At 39.9% G+C, this 19,920-nt stretch overlaps 6 protein-coding genes, 2 long non-coding RNA genes and 1 pseudogene across 8 annotated transcripts in view; 7 read left to right on the top strand and 2 right to left on the bottom strand.

Moving 5' to 3' along the window:
- Window positions 1–4,362, top strand: part of LOC145968657 (uncharacterized) — a 47,489-nt gene extending 43,127 nt beyond the window's left edge. The window contains exon 2 of the long non-coding RNA XR_014437814.1: window positions 4,251–4,362. This is a non-coding gene — a long non-coding RNA (uncharacterized LOC145968657). The remainder of the gene's footprint in view (window positions 1–4,250) is intronic.
- LOC145968649 (uncharacterized) lies at window positions 2,160–4,119 on the top strand (annotated as a pseudogene).
- A 7,066-nt stretch (window positions 4,363–11,428) lies between the features above and the next one.
- Window positions 11,429–13,770, top strand: LOC145968094 (uncharacterized). The gene is made up of 3 exons (XM_083093341.1): window positions 11,429–12,101; window positions 12,208–13,610; window positions 13,738–13,770. The coding sequence occupies exon 2, from the start codon at window positions 12,281–12,283 to the stop codon at window positions 12,692–12,694; it is 414 nt and encodes a 137-aa protein (XP_082949467.1). The 5' UTR covers window positions 11,429–12,101; window positions 12,208–12,280; the 3' UTR covers window positions 12,695–13,610; window positions 13,738–13,770.
- LOC145969047 (uncharacterized) lies at window positions 12,729–13,722 on the bottom strand. The gene is made up of 2 exons (XM_083094909.1): window positions 12,976–13,722; window positions 12,729–12,800 (listed from the first exon to the last, which is right to left on the bottom strand). Exons 1-2 carry the CDS (start codon window positions 13,720–13,722, stop codon window positions 12,729–12,731), a joined length of 819 nt encoding a protein of 272 aa, XP_082951035.1.
- LOC145968095 (uncharacterized) lies at window positions 13,769–15,241 on the top strand. Its single transcript, XR_014437664.1, has 4 exons — window positions 13,769–13,826; window positions 13,915–14,343; window positions 14,435–14,920; window positions 15,014–15,241. It is a non-coding gene; the product is annotated as an uncharacterized LOC145968095 (long non-coding RNA).
- LOC145969048 (uncharacterized) lies at window positions 14,203–15,325 on the bottom strand. Its single transcript, XM_083094910.1, has 3 exons — window positions 15,147–15,325; window positions 14,364–15,026; window positions 14,203–14,296 (listed from the first exon to the last, which is right to left on the bottom strand). Exons 1-3 carry the CDS (start codon window positions 15,323–15,325, stop codon window positions 14,203–14,205), a joined length of 936 nt encoding a protein of 311 aa, XP_082951036.1.
- A 31-nt stretch (window positions 15,326–15,356) lies between these two features.
- On the top strand, window positions 15,357–15,899 carry LOC145968097 (uncharacterized). The gene is made up of 2 exons (XM_083093342.1): window positions 15,357–15,638; window positions 15,734–15,899. Exons 1-2 carry the CDS (start codon window positions 15,417–15,419, stop codon window positions 15,872–15,874), a joined length of 363 nt encoding a protein of 120 aa, XP_082949468.1. The 5' UTR covers window positions 15,357–15,416; the 3' UTR covers window positions 15,875–15,899.
- An 8-nt stretch (window positions 15,900–15,907) lies between these two features.
- LOC145968098 (uncharacterized) lies at window positions 15,908–17,801 on the top strand. Its single transcript, XM_083093343.1, has 2 exons — window positions 15,908–16,421; window positions 16,556–17,801. Exons 1-2 carry the CDS (start codon window positions 16,287–16,289, stop codon window positions 16,778–16,780), a joined length of 360 nt encoding a protein of 119 aa, XP_082949469.1. The 5' UTR covers window positions 15,908–16,286; the 3' UTR covers window positions 16,781–17,801.
- Window positions 17,802–17,893: 92 nt separating this feature from the next.
- Window positions 17,894–19,200, top strand: LOC145968811 (uncharacterized). Its single transcript, XM_083094616.1, has 2 exons — window positions 17,894–18,565; window positions 18,686–19,200. The coding sequence occupies exons 1-2, from the start codon at window positions 17,939–17,941 to the stop codon at window positions 18,920–18,922; spliced, it is 864 nt and encodes a 287-aa protein (XP_082950742.1). The 5' UTR covers window positions 17,894–17,938; the 3' UTR covers window positions 18,923–19,200.
- Window positions 19,201–19,920: the final 720 nt, after the last annotated feature.

Consider the following 19,920-nt stretch of genomic DNA (forward strand, 5'->3'; position numbering starts at 1 on the left):
TAAACCCTGACAACCCCGAAGATGCTCAAGTAATATCTGAAATGTTAGAAGAACTTGAAGAAGACGAAGAAGAAGAAGAAAGCGACTATTTTCATTTACATCTCTCCGATAGCGAGGATAATGAAGAAATAATAACGGAAGATAATCCTGACTTACTTCCATTTACTTTAGAAGAATTAAATGAACCAGTCGAGGCCCAGCTAACAGAGAAAGCATTGATACATGATCCTCCTAAACAGAACAGAATATTAACAAGAAGTCAGACAGCTAAATTCAAAATTGATACCGAAAAAATTAATGAACGAAATGATCCACCTGATAAAAATTATAAAACAATAAATGAATTAAGCACAAAAGAAGTAAGGAAAGAAGAAGAAGATACGGAAAAAGAAGATACGGAAGAAGATGACATTAATAAGAATCTAAAATCCAGGAAAATAAAACCCTTTATAATCGGAAATAAATTCTTAAAGAGTAATATTCTCGACTCACGTGAATTACTATTTTTACGAAAAGACAACATTGCATATTTTGTTGATACTGAGGGAAATCCTCTGGATTCTGGATCTAAAAAATTATTTGAGCGAAATGAATTACCACATCTAAATTCTCTTGCCTTGGGTAAAGCTAACGCCATAAAATATAAGAACTATTACCACGTGGCACTGCCTGTTAGCGAAGGACAACGAGAAGGTCCTACAGTAACTCTCAACCAAATCGTTACAGTATTAAACGATTTACGAAATCTACTTGAAACATTGAAATTAGAAACACTCAGCATAGCAAAGACTGATTATGTTAACAATGTCCCGTGGGATAATATTAAGATACAGCTTCGATTAATACTTCTCGACACACCTACTAAAATAATAATATGTAATGGATTAATTAAATATCCTCCTAAAGATTTACGCCCTGTTATAATCGGCGAGACGCACTGTCCACCAGCAGGAGGACATCGTGGCGTTACTAAAACATACCATAGAATAAAACATAATTATTATTGGGAAAATTTAAAATCAGACGTCCAAAAATATATACAACAATGTTTACAATGTCAGTTAAAGAAATTATTCCGAGTAAAAACTAAACAGCCCATGATAATCACTGACACTCCAGGATCTGCCTTCGATAAAGTAGCAATGGATATCGTTGGTCCTTTACCAAAGACCGAGAGAGGCAACGAATATATATTAACATTGCAAGATCAATTAACAAAATTTTGCATGGGAATACCATAGCCAAACCAGACATCTGAAACAATTGCAGAAGCATTCGTAGACCGTTTTATTTGCGTACTTGGATCCCCCAAGGCAATATTAACAGATCAAGGCAGAAATTTTATTAGCGACTTAATGAAGAAAATAGCTAAATTATTTAAAATTCGTAAATTCCGTACTACCGCCTTTCATCCGCAATCAAACGGATCTTTGGAAAGGTCACATCACGCACTAGGAGAATATCTTAAACAATATGCTAATGAACAAAAGCAATGGGACCGATGGATAGGACTTGCAATGTTTAATTATAACACAAACGTCCACGAAGCTACGAAACACACTCCATACGAGTTAGTATTTGGAAAAATAGCAAGAGTTCCTTCAAGTGAACTTCCAGCACCCGAAGATAGATTAGCGAATTACGATGAATACCTGATAAACCTTGTAACACAGCTACACAACATTCAAGGGAATGCAAGAGAAAATGTAATCAGCGCCAAGCATAGATCAAAGAAATATTATGACAGAAAAATCAATCCTCAAACCTTTAAACCTGGAGATCAGGTATTTTTACTAAAGGGCCCGAAACCGGGAAAATTCGGCGATCATTACACAGGTCCTCATGAAGTTTTAGAAATTTTAAATAAAAATAATGTAAGGATAAAAATAAAAAAGAACAGCCGAATAGTACATCCAAATCGGTTGCGAATTTCTTATATTAAACCTATTAATAAATCATCAAACCATCAAGAGGGTAAACAATAGTGATAATAATAATATTAATAATAATAGTAATAATAAAACCTCATATACGTATACATGTAATATCCTTTTGTTAGGTAGTAACTAAATAATAAATATAATAATTAATCGACGTAAATGAATGATAAATAGATAGGTTAATTATGTCATATATATATATATAAGAAAAATTTGCAGATGGATCCCAAGGGAATAGCTACGTTAACATTCTTACTCGTGAACTTACAATTCACCCATGGAATAATAGGCTACGATTGTGGTTCAGCGTCTGCTAATCTCACCACCTTATCATTACTAAACATCGAAGAATGTGATATTCCCCAGCAAAGCGTCAATTCAAGCCGAATTTATATTCAACTACTTCAAATTAACGAATTTGACTCTGTGAAAGTAATACAATGTAAAATTGAAATCGACCGATTAATTAAGAAATGCGGGATGTTTTCTCACACCATGGATGTCTTTAACGGCAAATATTCGTTCATACAAGAAACCACTCGTGAAGCATGCCGCCGTATGCACACTTATGGAACTTATGAATTGGCAGGAACATATATAACTGGGTTAAAATCAAATCAAACCCTGACACGTCCTATAATATTAGCTGGTCACGTCGACTCGGAAGGATCGTGCTCCGGAAGCGCTTATTCCGACCCATATGGAACATGGGCGGACGTCATTGTACTGGGCAGTATTAAAATTACTCTCCAAGATTACATAGCCGACGTAAAAATAAATACTAATAAAGTACACCTCAGATCTGGAGTAGCGTGTGAACTCAGCGCTACAAGTTGTTTAGATATAGAAGGAGGAGATACCTTCTGGGATCCCGTACCTGCTGATACTTGCAAATTTTCTAGGCGTATTATATGAAGGATATGCTGACAAGATAATTGACAGCATGAATCAGCAATCACAAGTAGCTTATTCGTTAACAGCACAAAACACTATATTCGCATTAACCAGCCGTGGGAAATATATTACTTGTGGATATACTCTAATTCGTACTGAACATCCAAAATTAATAATTTTCGAAGCATCACCTGGCATTGAAATCTTTAAGAAGCAATCAAAAGTATCAAATCTTGACATTTTTACATACATGAATTCCAAATTCGTGTATGTAGAAAGACATATACGTACACAAATAAGTGAATTATATAGAAATATACTTTTACAACAATGTAATCTGGAGCAACAATTATTGCAAAACGCCTTAGCCATAGCAACTCAATCGCCTGATATATTTGCATATTATTTAATGAAAGGACCAGGATATATGGCACTGTTAGCCGGTGAGATAATCCACATAGTAAAATGCGTACCTGTCGAGGTGAGACTTGCTTAAACGGAATATTGTTACAATCAACTTCCTGTATTAAGGGGAAATCGAACATTCTTTTTGACACCGCAGACACATGTAATACTGCGTCAGGGGATACAAACGGCATGCAACGCATTTGCACCTGCAATGTACCTGCTGGGAGATTCATGGTATAAACTTATGCCTAAACCAGTAGATACAGTACCCCCTGCCATTATGAAACCTCTAACCAAGTCTACTTGGAAGTACGTTAGCCCTGGTTCGCTAGCCACTAGTGGCATATATAGCGAAAACGATCTGGAAGATCTAAAAGACCATATTATGTTCCCTGCTGAGAGGCCCGCGGTACTTAACACCATCGCCAGGGGAATAATGGGAAGACCTACATCCTTACAGGGAGGTTCAATTACCAATCTTTTAGACAAAGACGCAATAGAAAAAATCGCCGTCTCTACCTGGGAAAAATTTTGGAATAGATTTTTAATTTTCGGAAACATCAGCGCTGGAATAATGGGAATATATCTATCCGTTAGAATTTTTAAATTGATATTAGATACTCTAGTTCATGGCTACGCTTTGCATACAGTATATGGTTGGTCCATATACTTGCTTGGAGCCATCTGGGATTCTCTTACTCAGCTCTTATTACACTTAAAACTAAAGCAACCACCGTCAACAAACAAACCATCCGCTCCACTCGAGAATCCACAAAAGAATAAACACCCCGCTGACACTGAAGGATCCTCAGACCGTATCTATCCATCTCTTTCTGATAAAGAGAACACTACCTATACTCTACAACTCAGGGAATGAAGGTTTAAGCATTCCGCTACAAACCTCTATCCCCTCTCTACAGCCTTCTATCAACGTTATCTTCCGTAAAACTCAAATAGATAATCGGCGGAAAAGTCGCAAATGATAAGACAAATTAACCTCTTTTATAGAAAAATGGAACCAGCAGCCATTGACACGGGAAGCCTTACACGATCTCGGCTGGAGGTTTTTATTCTCCGGGTCGTGTCTCCCTTATTATTTTGGGTCCGGTTGAAAAACGGTGACCAGGACCTTCAGGAGTTGGAAGAGGAACTTGCCCTCCGTATGTCAAGACGGAGCAAGTTCCTGATATGCTTCCCGGAAGACATAAAATTGGAAATGGACGTCGTAGTCAAAGAGGGTAACGGCTGGCGGCGAGGATGGATAGAGAAAATCAGCCAGGCGTCGGGGATGGTCAGAGTACGTCTAGGCGACCACGGTTGGTCAACCTGGCGACCAATGCACGAAACCTATCACCTGGAAGATAGATTTCGAGACCTGCCTTGGCAAGCCTTTGCGTGTGGGCTCGCCTACACAGGATCACCCGATAATTCGACAATATGGCCAGAGAAAACCCGAGAACTTTGCCGGCTCCTAGCCGAAGGTCACACCGGCTGGATCAACATTATACTTCCTTTAGGAAGGGGAGCAGCCCTCGTCAAGCTGACGATACAGGGCGAACATAACGGAGGAAACTACAACTTTAGAGATATGTTAATTAAGCTAGGATACGTAGAATTAAGTACTAAAATAACAAGAAATGTATTCCCCGCAATAAAAAAAAAATTATAAAAAAACAAAAAAATAGATATATAATAACAAAAAAAAGGGGTTTTAGAAAACCCAACTACGTTTATATCATTAGTATATCTCCACCACATATATATATATATATATATATATATATATATATATATTGACATATACTTTTTTACTATATATATATTATATTTTACATACTAATATACTTATTCGAGATATTTTATATACTCATGTTATTATTACGTATATTAAAACTACTCAGTTACATATATATATAAGTATATATATATTCATTAGTATATACATACATATACTTCTAATACCATAGCACACACCTTTTACATTAATTTATAAGGTAATATATATATACTAACACCGTAGGATATTAGCATCATAACAATCCATTCAGCGTTAAAATACACATACATTGAACGAATTAATCTATGTAAGAAAAATTATACAATACACTCACATTAAGTACTAAATCAGCAAATTTACTCTTCTCCTTTTCTTCCTTCCCCCCCTTCCCTCATTGTACCTATACACTATTTCTTTATAATTTGTACTTTGTACTGCCCTAAACTCATATACACACACATATATATATATATATATTATATTCCCTGATAAAATGTCAATAGTAGTAATGACAATAATAGTAATAATAATGATAACAATTAAAATAATCGCACGGTTTCCATCTTTTGATAAAAACACTGGAGGAAATATCTTTTCGATAATACCATCGACATTATCGCTCTTTATAGAAAATGGAAATCGAATCCATCGACACCACACATTTGCGCTCAGGGCATCAAGAAGTAAGAGTTGTATGCGTGGAATCACCGTTACTCTTCTGGGTACAACTCCGAAATGATGAAAAAGCCTACGAAAAACTGCAAAATAAATTACAAATAAAAATGGCCGCTAATAAGAAACTCATGACAAATATACATGAAGATCAAGCCGTCAGCGTAATGCACAACAAGCTCTGGCATAGAGGTATAATAACCAGAGTCAGCAGACTAATAGGAGCAGCCGAAATCTTTCTAAAGGACATTGGCAGGAAAATATGTCTGTCTCATAATGAACTGTACGAACTTGACGATGAGTTCAGAAAATTACCGTGGCGTGCCATCGCTTGTGCTTTAGCTCACACAGGATCAGAACCCCCCACTCCCACCTGGCCAGAGGTTAATAAAAATCTAGCTCGCATAGTCGCTGAGGGTAATAAAGGATGGATAAACATAGTACAACCTCTTTGGAAAGGAGCTGCTTTAGTTAATCTTCGACTACAATCTGTAAATTTCGATGCGTCATACGATTTTAAAGAAGCACTAATTAAATTAGGAATAGCTCGTCACAGCAAAAACATTATGGAGCATGTTTCCCCCGCAGTGTAAAAAAAAAAAAAACACACACACACACAATAATAATAATAATAAAATAAAAAGAAAAAGAAAAAAATAATAACAACAAAAATAATAATAAAAAAAAATAATAATAATAAAAATATATATATAATGAATATATACAAAATATATATACAATAAGTAAAACACATAGGATAACAACTATATAGCGCAAAAGCTATTTATTCTAATTTCTTTTATATATATATATATATATATACAACAAGAGTCACCCTTGAACACTTGATAATCGCTTACAGCCGGGACACCATTACTTATCCGTTGAAAATCAGGAAGAAGACGATGAACTGATTGACGGCTTAAAACCAAGCGATCACCCTGAAACCTACAGCTACCTATTTGAACTTCGATGTATTGTTTCACTCGAGGGCGAAATTTATCAACGTATTTCAGACTGCTATAAAATCTGCAGTTTATGTTTCTTTAAAGTTCCGGAAGACTATCAGCAAGAATACGCTGTAGTGGCACCACATAATTTAGTACATAGAGCATCAGTAGAAAATCAAACCAGATGCACACAATGCTATAAGATAATAATAAAAATTAGACCAGCTGAAGAGTGCAAAGGATGCATCGAAAAATACTTGAACACCGATAAAGCATATCTTAGCGAAGGATGGGGAGCACCTGTCTTCGCCCGATGAGAAGAAACATAACAGTGAAAAGAGAAACCTTTTCCCCCTTTTTCCCCCTCGCACTCTCACCATCAAATCCTGACTCTGTAACCATAACCACATGCCCTTGTTTGTCTCTATATTATTCACTACTTTTCCTCAAAAAAAAAAAAAATAATAATAATAATAATAATAAGAGAAGAAAAATAATACTAGAAATATATAATAAAAAACCAAGAATATAAGATATATATATATATATATATATATATATATATATAAGTTCGCATTCTAAGTATTTACAGTTAATTCTTGAATAATTAACCATCAACCACAGCACAAAATGGCAGAAAGACAATGGCTTTCCTGGAACCCCGACACGCATGGAGAAGAAATTCATAGATCTACCAGAGGAACAAGACCACAAGATCATTCCGGAACACCAGGTTACCTATTAGAACTCAGGTGTGTCAGGCAATCAAGAAACTATATTTTCCAACACCTCACAAATCATCAAAAAATTTGCACCCACTGCTACCTTACAGTGCCAAAAAGCCACCGACGTAAATACTTAATGGTGTTGCCACACATGCTAATTCATACAGACCTTACTGAACCTCTAAGAAATTGCACGCAATGCAATCAAACCATGATGAGAATCAGACCTGCAAACGAATGTGTAAACTGTATTGAAACATTTTGGAAGACTGACGAGACTGACCTGAATCGAGGGTGGGGAATACCAGTCTTTCCCTTAAGGAGAGAAGAGTAAGATCAAAAGACAAAGAAGGAGCCTTGTCTTTCTCTCTCATACGCACATCTGGTATCGACTCTGACAAAGACAAAATGTCCACATCTCTCTCTTGTCCTTACTATCCTTTCTCCGCTCCAGTCTTCTCTTTCACGCAACTATATAACTGCGTTAAAATATCAATTATCAATAATTTTTATTAAACTATCATTATATTCTTCTTATGTTAAGTTGCCTTTATATAATCTTTAATCATATTATATTTTAATCAAAAAAAAAAACATACATATATAAAAAGAAATCATGTACAAGAAGGACGAAAGAATAAAAGGAAGGGATTATGGAGGTCGCCTTTTCTCTCCTCCTTCTTTAAAATTTATAACACACTTATACTATACTCTTACATATTACTTTAAATATATAATAATAATGCGTATAGATTTCCTTTTTCCGTTTCTCAAAAAGAAAAGAATCTAATATTCTTATTATTTGCAAATGTCGTGTACCCCCAACATTTGTCTAAGGCGGGGGGTGTTACGTCCGGTGGACTCCACGATTCTTTTCTTTCCTCGAAACGATTTCGTGGAAGAAGGAAATCAAGGATCGACTTGCATTCGGAATGCAAAGCGATTCTTCTTAGAAATAAAGATAGCACTTAGAAGAACGCAACCTCACCCGCGGGTATCGTCATTAAACTTTAACAAATCTAATACTGAGAATGGCCAGTCGAGATAGCGTCAACGAAACTCTAAATAAATTTACGAGTTATATGATGAAAAGTTGTTATGAGAAATTCTAACTGTCCCGTATCTATTGGTACGGCTTTATGTTCCAAGCCTCTCTATCCAAAGAATTTTCAAAATAAAGATCTGGTCCTCGGAAGAGTGACAAATAATAAACGTAAGACAAAACCTTTCGAAATTGATAGTGCACGTGCGCTCGTTCGACAGGCCACCCTCAAGCGTTCTCCGAATCGCCAAATCATCAAGCGATAAGATAATCAGCTCACTCCCACTCTCTACTGGATGGAGCTAAGTCTCGAGCCAAAGGGCTTAACCAATTAAAATCTTAAGAGACCCCTCTCCTTTTAAAAAATCAAGCTCCTTGACCTTAGGAAGGGAGTAATAGAAATCAATTCATTCGCCTAAAAAGATTCCCCACCATCCAGAAGGGAGGAGGAGTAAAATCCTTAAAACTCGCGAGCCGAAGACGCGGACTCACTTCAGTTCACAGTTCATAGAACACAGTTCATTTTAAAGAAATCACGACACCTCTTTCATGCAGCACAGAGTATCTGTTTAAATTCAATCATTGTCAATAAGTAAGTGAAGTGAGTGAGGTGAACTTTGGATCAACTGAGCATTCCACTCATCTTCAACCAACAGCCACCCACCTGCGCTTTCAGCTCCGGTCGGATTAAATTTCTTTCTCAACACCTTGCAACGTTCACAATAAGTAGTAAGTTTAAATTTCTCTCTCAGTTCCTATTTCTCTTTCCCATTCGACTGGCGATATCAAAAACGATCTTTAAGTAATTAAAGAGTTTGAACTATAGATCCTTAAAATAATAAAAATTTAATCAATAATACTCTCGATCAGTTCGAATTTCATAATAACCATCGATAGTAATTTATCGTTAACAATTCAATTCCCTTTCCATATAACTCTTATCTATTCGTTGCGGATTTCAGAATTGGAATTCACGAATATTCCTCCTATCTATTCGTTGCGGATTTCAGAATTGGAATTCACGAATATTACTCCTATCTATTCGTTGCGGATTTCAGAATTGGAATTCACGAATATTCCTCCTATCTATTCGTTGCGGATTTCAGAATTGGAATTCACGAATATTCCTCCTATCTATTCGTTGCGGATTTCAGAATTGGAATTCACGAATATTCCTCCTATCTATTCGTTGCGGATTTCAGAATTGGAATTCACGAATATTCCTCCTATCTATTCGTTGCGGATTTCAGAATTGGAATTCACGAATATTCCTCCTATCTATTCGTTGCGGATTTCAGAATTGGAATTCACGAATATTCCTCCTATCTATTCGTTGCGGATTTCAGAATTGGAATTCACGAATACTTCCCCACTCTCCAAAGATTCTTTACAGCAATCTATTAGTTCCCTTTAATTTTCTTCTCGATATAAATATATATATATATATATATATATATATATATATATATATATATACAGGGTGACCCATTTTAACTTAGGCAGCCAAATAACTCGAAAAATAAGCAAGATAGAGAAAAATGTTTTAGACAAAAGTTGTATGGTTTCGAGGGGGCCATAAGATGGTATCATTCGTTTGACCTTGAAGAGTTATTTGAAAGTCATCTTCAATTTCTTAAATGGAACCTACTATTTGTCATTGCATATTCTTGTAGCTTATCTCGAGAGCTTTCCAAGCTCTCGAGATAAGCTAATATCAGAAATTAGATCGAAGTAATACTTTTAATTTTATCTGTCGCCTTTTGCAAGCTTTATACAGGGTGAGCCATTTTAATTAACGCACGCAATTATTTCGGAAACAAAGCATTTTAGAGAAAAATGTTTCAGACAAAAGTTTTATGGTTTCGAGGGGGCCATAAGATGGTATCATTGGTTTGACCTTGAAGAGTTATTTGAAGGTCACATGAAGGTCACCTTCAATTTCTTAAATGGAACCTACTATTTGTCATTGCATATTCTTGTAGCTTATCTCGAGAGCTTTCCAAAACACTATAATTAAGTACCTTTTCGTTAAGTACTTTTTGAGTTATGAGGCTTGAAATAATTTCTTAATTTTACATAAACCGTAAAATATCTTGTAAAATATTCATTTTTCGATTATCTTACCTTAATACTTTTATGTACAAAATAATGAGAGGAATCAATTGGTGTAAAGAAAACACATAGTTGTTTGTAAGAAAAAATATGGAATTGTTAATTGCAAATTACATATTTTTTCTTCAAAACAATGTGTTTTCTTTATACCAATTGATTCCTCTCATTATTTTGTATGTAAAAGTATTAAGGTAAGATAATCGAAAAATAAATATTTTACAAGATATTTTACTGTTTATGTAAAATTAAGAAATTATTTCAAGCCTCATAACTCAAAAAGTACTTAACGAAAAGGTACTTAATTATAGTGTTTTGGAAAGCTCTCGAGATAAGCTACAAGAGTGTGCTAAAATATATAGGGTGTTCCATTTAAAAAAATTGAAGTGACCTTCACGTGACCTTCAAATGACTCTTCAAGGTCAAACCAATGGTACCGTCTTATGGCCCCTTTGAAACCAAACAACTTTTGCCTGAAACATTTTTTTCTAAAATGCACCGTTTGTGAGATATTTAGGGGTTTCCACACTTTTGACAAACCCTGTATACAAGGATCACTTTAATGATAAAGTCACTTACAATAAAGATACAACTAAAAATTAAAAAGTCAAGACACAATTTTTCCTTTCCGTAATACAAATCGAGTTGCCGTTTGAACTGCCGTATCGTTAACTTAGAAAAAAAACGAGTGCGAATTACTATGCGATTTTTACAGGTTTATAATGAGACTCTGAGAGCGACTGCGACTGTGTTCGCTCCTGCGTTGTTTTTATGCGTGACCTTCTGGAAGGTTCCTTGCCAAATCATCTTTCTTGTTGTCCGTTGATGCGCAAGTTGGAACCTTCCCGAAATTCAGCTGCAAATTCTGCGAATCGGAGTTTGACAGCTTTTACTGTCGATCATGTGGTCGCCGGTGGTTGGCGCCAAGCTGGATGATAATATGCTATCATTTGCGCATTGTCAAGGCGCGTGCGCGGATGAGTGCGTAAAACTCTCGACAACGCGCGCCAATTATAAACGTGAATCGATATCGATTTACGCTTTCCCGGATAACAGCATAATTTCATACATACCGCCTGTCTCGTCTGATCTATCGGACGAAATAGTTCTCAATGATAATGCGTATCGTGATTACCACACTGCTGAACGCGGTGGATGAAAAAAATTCTGCAGGCATGCAGTGTCGCGTGATATGTCAGTGACTCCGAGATTTGGATTGATGATTTCGGTTCGTAGTGTTACGCGAGTGTCATGAGTGTGATTGCGATATGGATAAGAATGAAGTCTGCTGATGATGGTGCAAGTACCGGTACGTATGGAATGTGGATTACATTTCTGTCATTGTGACGAGATTTACTAATTATTGACAATTCTTTTGCAATTTATCATGTGTATCGAGTGTGTCTCCTGACTCAAACGGAAGCAGCACGAGCTTGGTGATCGGACGTTTGAATCGAGATGAAGCCGTTCGAACCGTGATCATGCGCACAAGGCCGTCGTCGCCTGGATGTACCTCAACGATCCTGGCGAGAGGCCATCTCGACGGAGGCGTGTTCTCGTTTAGCAACACGCACAGCTGTCCAGGTTTGTAGCATGAAGCAGCTCCTCTCCATTTTTGGCGTGCAATTAGACCCTGTAAATACTCCCTTGTTCAACGTTCCCAGAAATGATTTCTCATTTGCTGCAATAGTTCCCAGCGAGAGAGACGACCGGAAGGCACGCTACTCAACGACGGTTCCGGCAGAGCGGTGAGCGGAGCGCCGATGAGCAGGTGCCCCGGTGTTAATGCCGATACATCGTCAGGGTCGTCAGACAACGCGCTCAGGGACCTTGAGTTGAGACACGCCTCTATCTGCGACAGCAATGTGGACATCTCTTCAAAAGTTAGTATCACATCGCCAATCACGCGTCGCAGATGGTGCTTCGCAGCTTTAACTGCCGCCTCCCATAGACCGCCAAAATATGGTGCGGCCGGAGGGTTGAATCGCCATTCAACTCTGGACGCTGCCATCTCCGCTGCTATGGACTGCCCTTCCTTACTGCTCGCTGCGAAGAGTCTACCCAATTCCGCGTCCGCACCTACAAAATTTGTGCCGCAGTCACTATACAAGACTGAGCACAAACCTCGTCGAGAGGTAAATCTGCGGAAGGCAGCTATGAAGGCCTCTGCGGAATAGTTGGATGCCACTTCGAGATGAATCGCCCGGGTGCTCAGGCAAACGAATGCCACCAAGAATGCCTTTGAGGCTTTGTGTCCGGGAGACGTCCGCAGGAATATCGGTCCTGCATAATTGACGCCTGACACTTGGAAGGGTCTCGTCGGAGTGACCCGTGCTCGAGGAAGATTGGCCATGAGCTGCTCCGCAGCTGCCGCCCGCCATCGAACACACGTGACACTTTGATGGATGCATTGCTTCACGACGCTTCTGCCTCGAGGGATCCAAAAACGTTGTCTCACCATAGCCAAGGTCATCTGTGTGCCTCCGTGAAGTGATCTTCGGTGACAAGACTCCACTAGTAGCTTTGTGAAGTCTGAGAGCGGTGGCAGGATGACAGGATGCTTCTCATCTATGGAAAGGGGCGAATGTTTTATTCTGCCCCCTACTCGAAGAATTCCTTCCTCATCTAAAAACGGATTGAGAAAAATGAGTGCATTGTTATTAGATAACGTTGTTTTTGAATTGATCGCCTTTATTTCTTTTTTATAATGTGTAGATTGGACCAAGCGAATCCAGAGTTTCTCCGCCTCGTGGATCTCTAGTGCATTGAGCGGATCTCCTTGATCCCTGGTTCCATCCGAGAGTCGAATCCCTGTCAACCAGCGTCGGCACCACGCCGTCACTCGAAGCAATCTGTGAAGATTGGAGTGCCGCTTCAGCATATGGTGCTCTTCCGTTTGATTGGACATCGTTGTGATCATGACGGTGGTTCTTTGCTCCGCTTGGCAATCAATCGGTGGCACCTGCAAGTGGCATGACGATATAGGCCCGCTGTCTTGCAGGAATTCCGGTCCGCTCCACCACAGTTGATGATCCACGAGCTCGCTTGGTAGTAGGCCTCTCGATGCACAGTCGGCTGGATTGTTCTTGCCAGGTAGGTGATTCCAATGTGCCTCTGGCACCAGGCGTTGAATCTCAGTGACCCGGTTGGCTACGTATGTCTTCCATTTGGATGGGTGGCCTTGGATCCAACCCAACGTAACCATTGAGTCTGTCCACAGGTACGTGGGCAGGTCCTGAACATCGAGTACCCGCACTGCGTGGTAGACCAGTTGTGCAAGGAGCATCGCCGCACACAACTCCAGTCGAGGTAACGTTATCTGTTTTATTGGTGCTATCTTGCTCTTGGCGGTGATGAGAGATGTGACTGCTCGACCCTCCTCGTCTTTTGATTGCAGGTACAGAACGGCAGTAGGCACGTTCCGATGCGTCCGCGAATCCGTGTATTGCTCTGTGATCCACTGACGGTCCTTTTAGTAAGGCTCTCGAGATACGAATATTTTCCAGTACCGGCAGCTCTTCTTGGAACCTGCACCACTAGGCGGCCTCGTTTTCCGGTAGAGGTGTGTCCCACTCCAGTCCCAGCAGCCAGGTTGACTGGATGGTGATCTTGGCCAGGATGGAGATCGGCGTCAGCCACCCCAGTGGGTCGAACAATCGCGCGGTTTGAGCGAGGATTGACCGCTTCATGACGACCTCTTCCTCCGGGCGTTTGACTGCGAAGCTGAAACAATCTGCCTCCGGGCTCCACAACAGCCCCAGTGTGAAGTGGTTTTCCCCCTGCGTTGACCATGCCAGAGGGGTGATCTGCGCTCGATCTTCCGCAGGTATTATCTCCATCAATTGCCCAACATTCGAAGTCCATTTTTTCAATGGGAAGCCGCCCGCCTTGCACAGTTGAATTAATTCTGTTTGTAGTTGTAGTGCCTCCTCGATGGTGTCCGCTCCAGTCAGCACGTCATCCACATAGACGTCTCTAAGTAGTACGGATGAACCCTTTGGAAAGCGGTTGGCTTCGTCTTCGGCAAGTTGACGTAACGTACGAACCGCTAGGAACGGGGCACACGCGAGTCCGTATGTCACTGTGTTGAGTCGAAATTCCGACATCTCCTGACGGATGTCGCTCCTCCACAGTATACGCTGCAAGTCCCGGTCATCATTATGGAGAAGGATCTGCCGGTACATCTTCTCGATGTCCGAGGCCATCACGTACCGGTGCCAACGCCAACGCAGAAGGATGTGATCCAGAGCCGGTAACAGATTCTTCCCGACTAGAAGATTGTTGTTCAGTGACGTGCCTGAGGAAATGGTCCAGGATCCGTTGAAGACGACTCTGAGTCGTGTTGAGGAGCTGGATTCTTTCAGGACTCCATGATGTGGAAGATAACAGACTCTTCCACCAACGTAAGTGTCTGTCTCTATCCTTGACATATGAGCTAACCTTTCGTACGTGCACATGAACTCCGTGTAAGAATCTCTGAATTGTGTGTCCTTCAGGAATCTTCTTTCACTACGGAGAAGAGAACAAACTGCAGCCGCTCGTGTTTCCGACAGGTCTGGTAGAGGCGATGCAACAGGGAGCCTTACAATGTATCTACCGTCGGAATTTCGTGTGTGTGTGCATACATACAGTTCCTCACATTCTCGTTCTTCGGCGATGAGTGGTGTGGGGAAAGGAGTCAGTTCCTCCTGCTCCCAGAATCTTTTGACCAGTGAAGAAAGTGATTCGCCAACTGAGCACTGGTGAGTAGTGACATTGTCTTCATCGTCTGCTGATTTGATCTTCCCTGACAAGATCCAACCGAACATGGTCCTTTGTGCCACAGGTTGAAGTCCGGATCCCTTGCGCAGTCCATCGCGAAGAATGCTGGCATAGACGTCCGCTCCTAGTAAGACGTCGATGGGATCATTCGATGCGAAATCAGGGTCGGCGAGCGCCAATCCTTCTATGTGCGACCAGTCGTCTGAAGGAAGATCCGCCGAATTCGCGTATCCGGTGAGGCGTGGCAATATCAGAGCCGATGTTGTAGAGGTTTCACCGGCGCGGGACCAGACGTCCAGGTTCACTCGTCCTTTCGCAACTCCAGTCTGCTTTCCTCCAACGCCAAAAACTGCCACGGAGGTATGTGAACGCGGGAGTCTCAATCGCTGCGCTAATCTTTCCGTGACAATGGTAGCTTCTGAACCTTGGTCTATTAACGCTCGTGCTTCTTGCAGATTCCCAAAGCGATCGGAGACTCGGATGCGCGCTGTAGCAAGAAGTACGATCGCTTGTCGTCGCGCTGTGCCGTAAGCAACGTGCGAGGTCCTGACAACGTCCGCTTCCACCTGAGCTTTACGGAAGGCGTCGTGAAGTGAGGTGTGATGTTTCTCGGAGCACACGGAGCACAACCTCTTGGACGGACAGTCGTGTATCTTGTGTCTTCCCAAGCAATTCGCACATAGGTGGTTGCTGTCCACGTATTGTCGTCTGTCGTTGGCCGTCTTTCCCCGAAACTCGTCGCACATCATGAGGAGGTGGTCTTTTTTGCAGAGGTTACATCGCCCTGATCCGGCCTCTCGTTTTTGCACATGGTGAGTACGCACTGACCGTCCGCTTCCTTCGCTTGATTTGTTTGCGCCGGCTTCGCTTTTGGTCGGCTGTATTGCTTCCAGTGTCTGCAAGCGGCGTTCAAGAAAGCGTTTGAGTGTGCTGTACGATGGCGGATTCTGCGAATCATTGATCGAGTTTTCCCACTCTCGACGAGTACGGGCGTCAAGCAACTCCACCATGAGGAACACAAATAGATCCTCGCTGCTTGAGATAGGACGACCAATGCTCTCCAGCGTGCCGACCGTCGACGAGGCGCTGTGGAGGATTTTTCGCAACTCGTTCGCGGACTCGGCCTTCATCTTGATGAGCGAGGTAAATTTGGATAGGCACGATCTCACTAATAATCTCTTGTTTCCGAATTGTTCGTTCAATGTCGTCCACGCGCGTTGATAGTTTTCCGCAGTGGTCGGAAGGTTTTTTATTAACGCTTCCGCGTCTGATTTCAGGCTTACTTTGAGGTAATGCAGCTTCTCCATCTCGCTGAGACTGCTATCTCTTCCGATTATGGATTGGAAGAGATCTCTGAATGCTGGCCAATCTTCGTACTTTCCGGTGAAGTGCGGCTGGATCCTGGGCAGCGAGGAAGAGATGTCACAGGATCTGCTCTCATTGTCGTCAGTGCGACTGGTGGATTGGTCTGGGCCAAGTCGCGGGCGAGTTCCGCTTCATAATCTAGAAGAGTCCCCTTCTGAGTGAGGTAAGCCTCTTCCACAACGCTGTAGAAATCCCTTTTCGAGTAATCGTGTGATTTGATTATTTCTCGGTAATCGCTGCGGAGAGTTTCGTGTTGGAGAGGTCGTGTCGAGAAGTTGGAGTTCGAACTTGGACCAATAATTCTCCAATTTCTGTAAGCGAGATTGTACAGCGCCGTGGGTAATATTCGGCTGACCAGATTTTCTTAAGTTTTCCACGACACGCGCGATACGACCGTGCAACTCCCGTTGATCCTGGATGAGGTTGTCTGCTTGTTTTTCCATTTTTCAGGGCACTTGGCTGATCGCGAGGGCACAAGACACTGGACACGCGTGACACCTTTTTCTGGAGGAATGACAACAGCGGTGATCCACGTGAGAATAATCCGGCTCGAAGGACCAAAAAATGTGCGAGAAGTGTTCGAGTAAACGTGAGCTATAACGTGGAGCACGGTAATGTAATGACTCTCGATTTTATTATATGCAAGGATCACTTTAATGATAAAGTCACTTACAATAGATACAACTAAAAATTAAAAAGTCAAGACACAATTTTTCCTTTCCGTAATACAAATCGAGTTGCCGTTTGAACTGCCGTATCGTTAACTTAGAAAAAAAACGAGTGCGAATTACTATGCGATTTTTACAGGTTTATAATGAGACTCTGAGAGCGACTGCGACTGTGTTCGCTCCTGCGTTGTTTTTATGCGTGCTGACCTTCTGGAAGGTTCCTTGCCAAATCATCTTTCTTGTTGTCCGTTGATGCGCAAGTTGGAACCTTCCCGAAATTCAGCTGCAAATTCTGCGAATCGGAGTTTGACAGCTTTTACTGTCGATCATGTGGACGCCGGTGGTTGGCGCCAAGCTGGATGATAATGTGCTATCATTTGCGCATTGTCAAGGCGCGTGCGCGGATGAGTGCGTAAACTCTCGACAACGCGCGCCAATTATAAACGTGAATCGATATCGATTTACGCTTTCCCATGATAACAGCATAATTTCGTACAACATGCGTGTGTTTTTATGCGAACGTTTTGTTTGCTCATGTCATTTCTTTTTCTTTACATTCTCTTGTTAATAACAATTAAGTGACACTTTTTTTCTTAATATTAAAATTATTATTTCTTAAAAACTAAAATGGATTATACTCCGAACGAATATTGTGATATGTTAATAATTTACGGTGAATGCGGTCAAAGTGCTCGAATTGCCGCGCAGGAGTATGCAATACGCTTTCCACAGCGTAGAGCTCCACATTCTGATGTAATTTTGCGATTGATAAATCGAATACGAGAAACGGGATCTGTACTACCTGTACGCAGAGCTATTGGTGCCGGGCGTGAACGAGACGCTCGTACGCCAGAAAACGAAGAAGCAATTTTATTAATGATTGAAGAAGATCCGTCTATAAGTATCCGACAGATAAGTCGAAGATTAAATATTTCTAAGACCGTAGTGCAATTTGTTTTAAAGGAAAACAAAATGCATGCGTATCATTATACAAAAGTGCAAAATTTATTACCACAAGATTATGCACAAGATTATGCACGCAGAGTCAATTTTTGTACCTGGTTATCGGCACAAAAACCAGGTTTTGTTCAAAAAATTATATTTACCGATGAATGTTGCTTTACACGCAAGGGTTCATTTAATATGCATAATTCCCACATTTGGAGCAAAGAAAATCCACATGCGTGCCATGTTAGAAATTACCAATACCGTTTTAGTATAAATCTATGGGCCGGTATACAAAATAATTTAATAGTAAGTTATTTTTCATTGTACATATTTTTTTAATTTTTATGGGTATATCCGATTTTTGTTTATTGTATGTATTATTGTTTATGTAACAAATATTGTAGTATTTTAAATATTAAATTACAGATTGGACCGTTTGAAATGCCTGCAAGAATCGATGGCAACATCTACAATAATTTTTTGACTAACAATTTGCCGGAATTATTGGAAGATATTCCATTAAATATTAGACAAAGGCTTATTTTCCAACAAGACGGTGCACCACCACATAATGCAAGATGTGTGCGCAGGACCTTGAACGAAAAATTTCCAGGAAGATGGATAGGACGCGGTGGCCTTAAGTTGGCCAGCAAGGTCACCTGATTTAACACCTTTACACTATTTTTTATGGGGACATATTAAAGAATATGTTTACAAAGAACAAATTAATACTCGCGACGAACTAGAAGAAAGGATTATTGAAGCAGTTGCTACAATAACACAAGAAATGATCACCAAGACAACAAATAGTTTATTACGACGCGCACAATTATGTATTGAATGTAATGGTGGTCATTTCGAACATTTATTGTAAAAGTTCCTTTTGTAATTTAATAATTTATTTGTTAAATGTTTGATTATGTTGATTGTTATTAAGTAAGTATTTTCTGTAATTTTATTTTTTCAATATAAAACTGTTCTTGTTTATAAATGCACGTTCACAATTAATGCAATTATTGTAAAAATATCCAAAAATGCAAAATAAATAAATCAATTGATGTAAAGAAAACACATAGTTATTTTTAAGAAAAAAGTAATTGTTAATTGCAAATTACATTTTTTTTTTTGAAACAATTATGTTTTCTTTACACCAATTGATTCCTCTCATTATTTTGTACATAAAAGTATTAAGGTAAGATAGTCGAGAAAAGAATATTTTACAAGATATTTTACGGTTTATGTAAAATTAAGAAATAATTTCAAGTCTCATAACTCGGAAAGTATTTAATGAAAACAAATTTAATTATAGTGTTTTGGAAAGCTCTCGAGTGAACTACAAGAATATGTAATAAAAAATAGGGGGTTCCATTTAAAAAATCCAAAGTGACCTTGCCCTGACCTTGACAACGCCACCTAAGGTCTAACCAATGGTACTATCTTATGTCCCCTTTCAAGCCATACAACTTATATCTGAAACATTTTTCGATTTAATGCAGTGTTTCTGAGATATTCGCGTGTATTGATTAAAATGGTCTACCCTGTATATATATATATATATATATATATATATACAGTATATATATATATATATATATATACAGGGTGCGCCAAAAGTCTGGATACACCTAAATATCTCACAAACGGTGCATTTTAGAAAAAAA

The sequence above is a fragment of the Camponotus vicinus genome, unplaced genomic scaffold (genome assembly GCF_025532165.1).
Source record: "Camponotus vicinus isolate PSW18456_S1 unplaced genomic scaffold, iyCamVici1.0 SCAF_3, whole genome shotgun sequence".
Classification (NCBI taxonomy): Eukaryota; Metazoa; Arthropoda; class Insecta; order Hymenoptera; family Formicidae; genus Camponotus; species Camponotus vicinus.

Bases quoted from the DNA above. Each gene is read 5' to 3' on its own strand.
- LOC145968098 (XM_083093343.1), top strand. From the start codon at position 16,287: ATGAGGAACACAAATAGATCCTCGCTGCTTGAGATAGGACGACCAATG. The intron at 16,422-16,555 runs GTAAATTTGGAT...GTCTGATTTCAG, and splicing joins CCTTCATCTTGATGAGCGAG to GCTTACTTTGAGGTAATGCA.
- LOC145969047 (XM_083094909.1), bottom strand. From the start codon at position 13,722: ATGGTTACGTTGGGTTGGATCCAAGGCCACCCATCCAAATGGAAGACA. The intron at 12,801-12,975 runs GTGAGACAACGT...TCAATTATGCAG, and splicing joins CACAGATGACCTTGGCTATG to GACCGATATTCCTGCGGACG.
- LOC145969048 (XM_083094910.1), bottom strand. From the start codon at position 15,325: ATGTTCGGTTGGATCTTGTCAGGGAAGATCAAATCAGCAGACGATGAA. The intron at 15,027-15,146 runs GTATGTATGCAC...TCTTCTCCGTAG, and splicing joins GAACGAGAATGTGAGGAACT to TGAAAGAAGATTCCTGAAGG. The intron at 14,297-14,363 runs GCAATTGATGGA...TGGTCAACGCAG, and splicing joins AAATGGACTTCGAATGTTGG to GGGGAAAACCACTTCACACT.
- LOC145968811 (XM_083094616.1), top strand. From the start codon at position 17,939: ATGGATTATACTCCGAACGAATATTGTGATATGTTAATAATTTACGGT. The intron at 18,566-18,685 runs GTAAGTTATTTT...ATTAAATTACAG, and splicing joins GTATACAAAATAATTTAATA to ATTGGACCGTTTGAAATGCC.
- LOC145968097 (XM_083093342.1), top strand. From the start codon at position 15,417: ATGGGATCATTCGATGCGAAATCAGGGTCGGCGAGCGCCAATCCTTCT. The intron at 15,639-15,733 runs GTATGTGAACGC...TGCTTCTTGCAG, and splicing joins CGCCAAAAACTGCCACGGAG to ATTCCCAAAGCGATCGGAGA.
- LOC145968094 (XM_083093341.1), top strand. From the start codon at position 12,281: ATGAGCAGGTGCCCCGGTGTTAATGCCGATACATCGTCAGGGTCGTCA.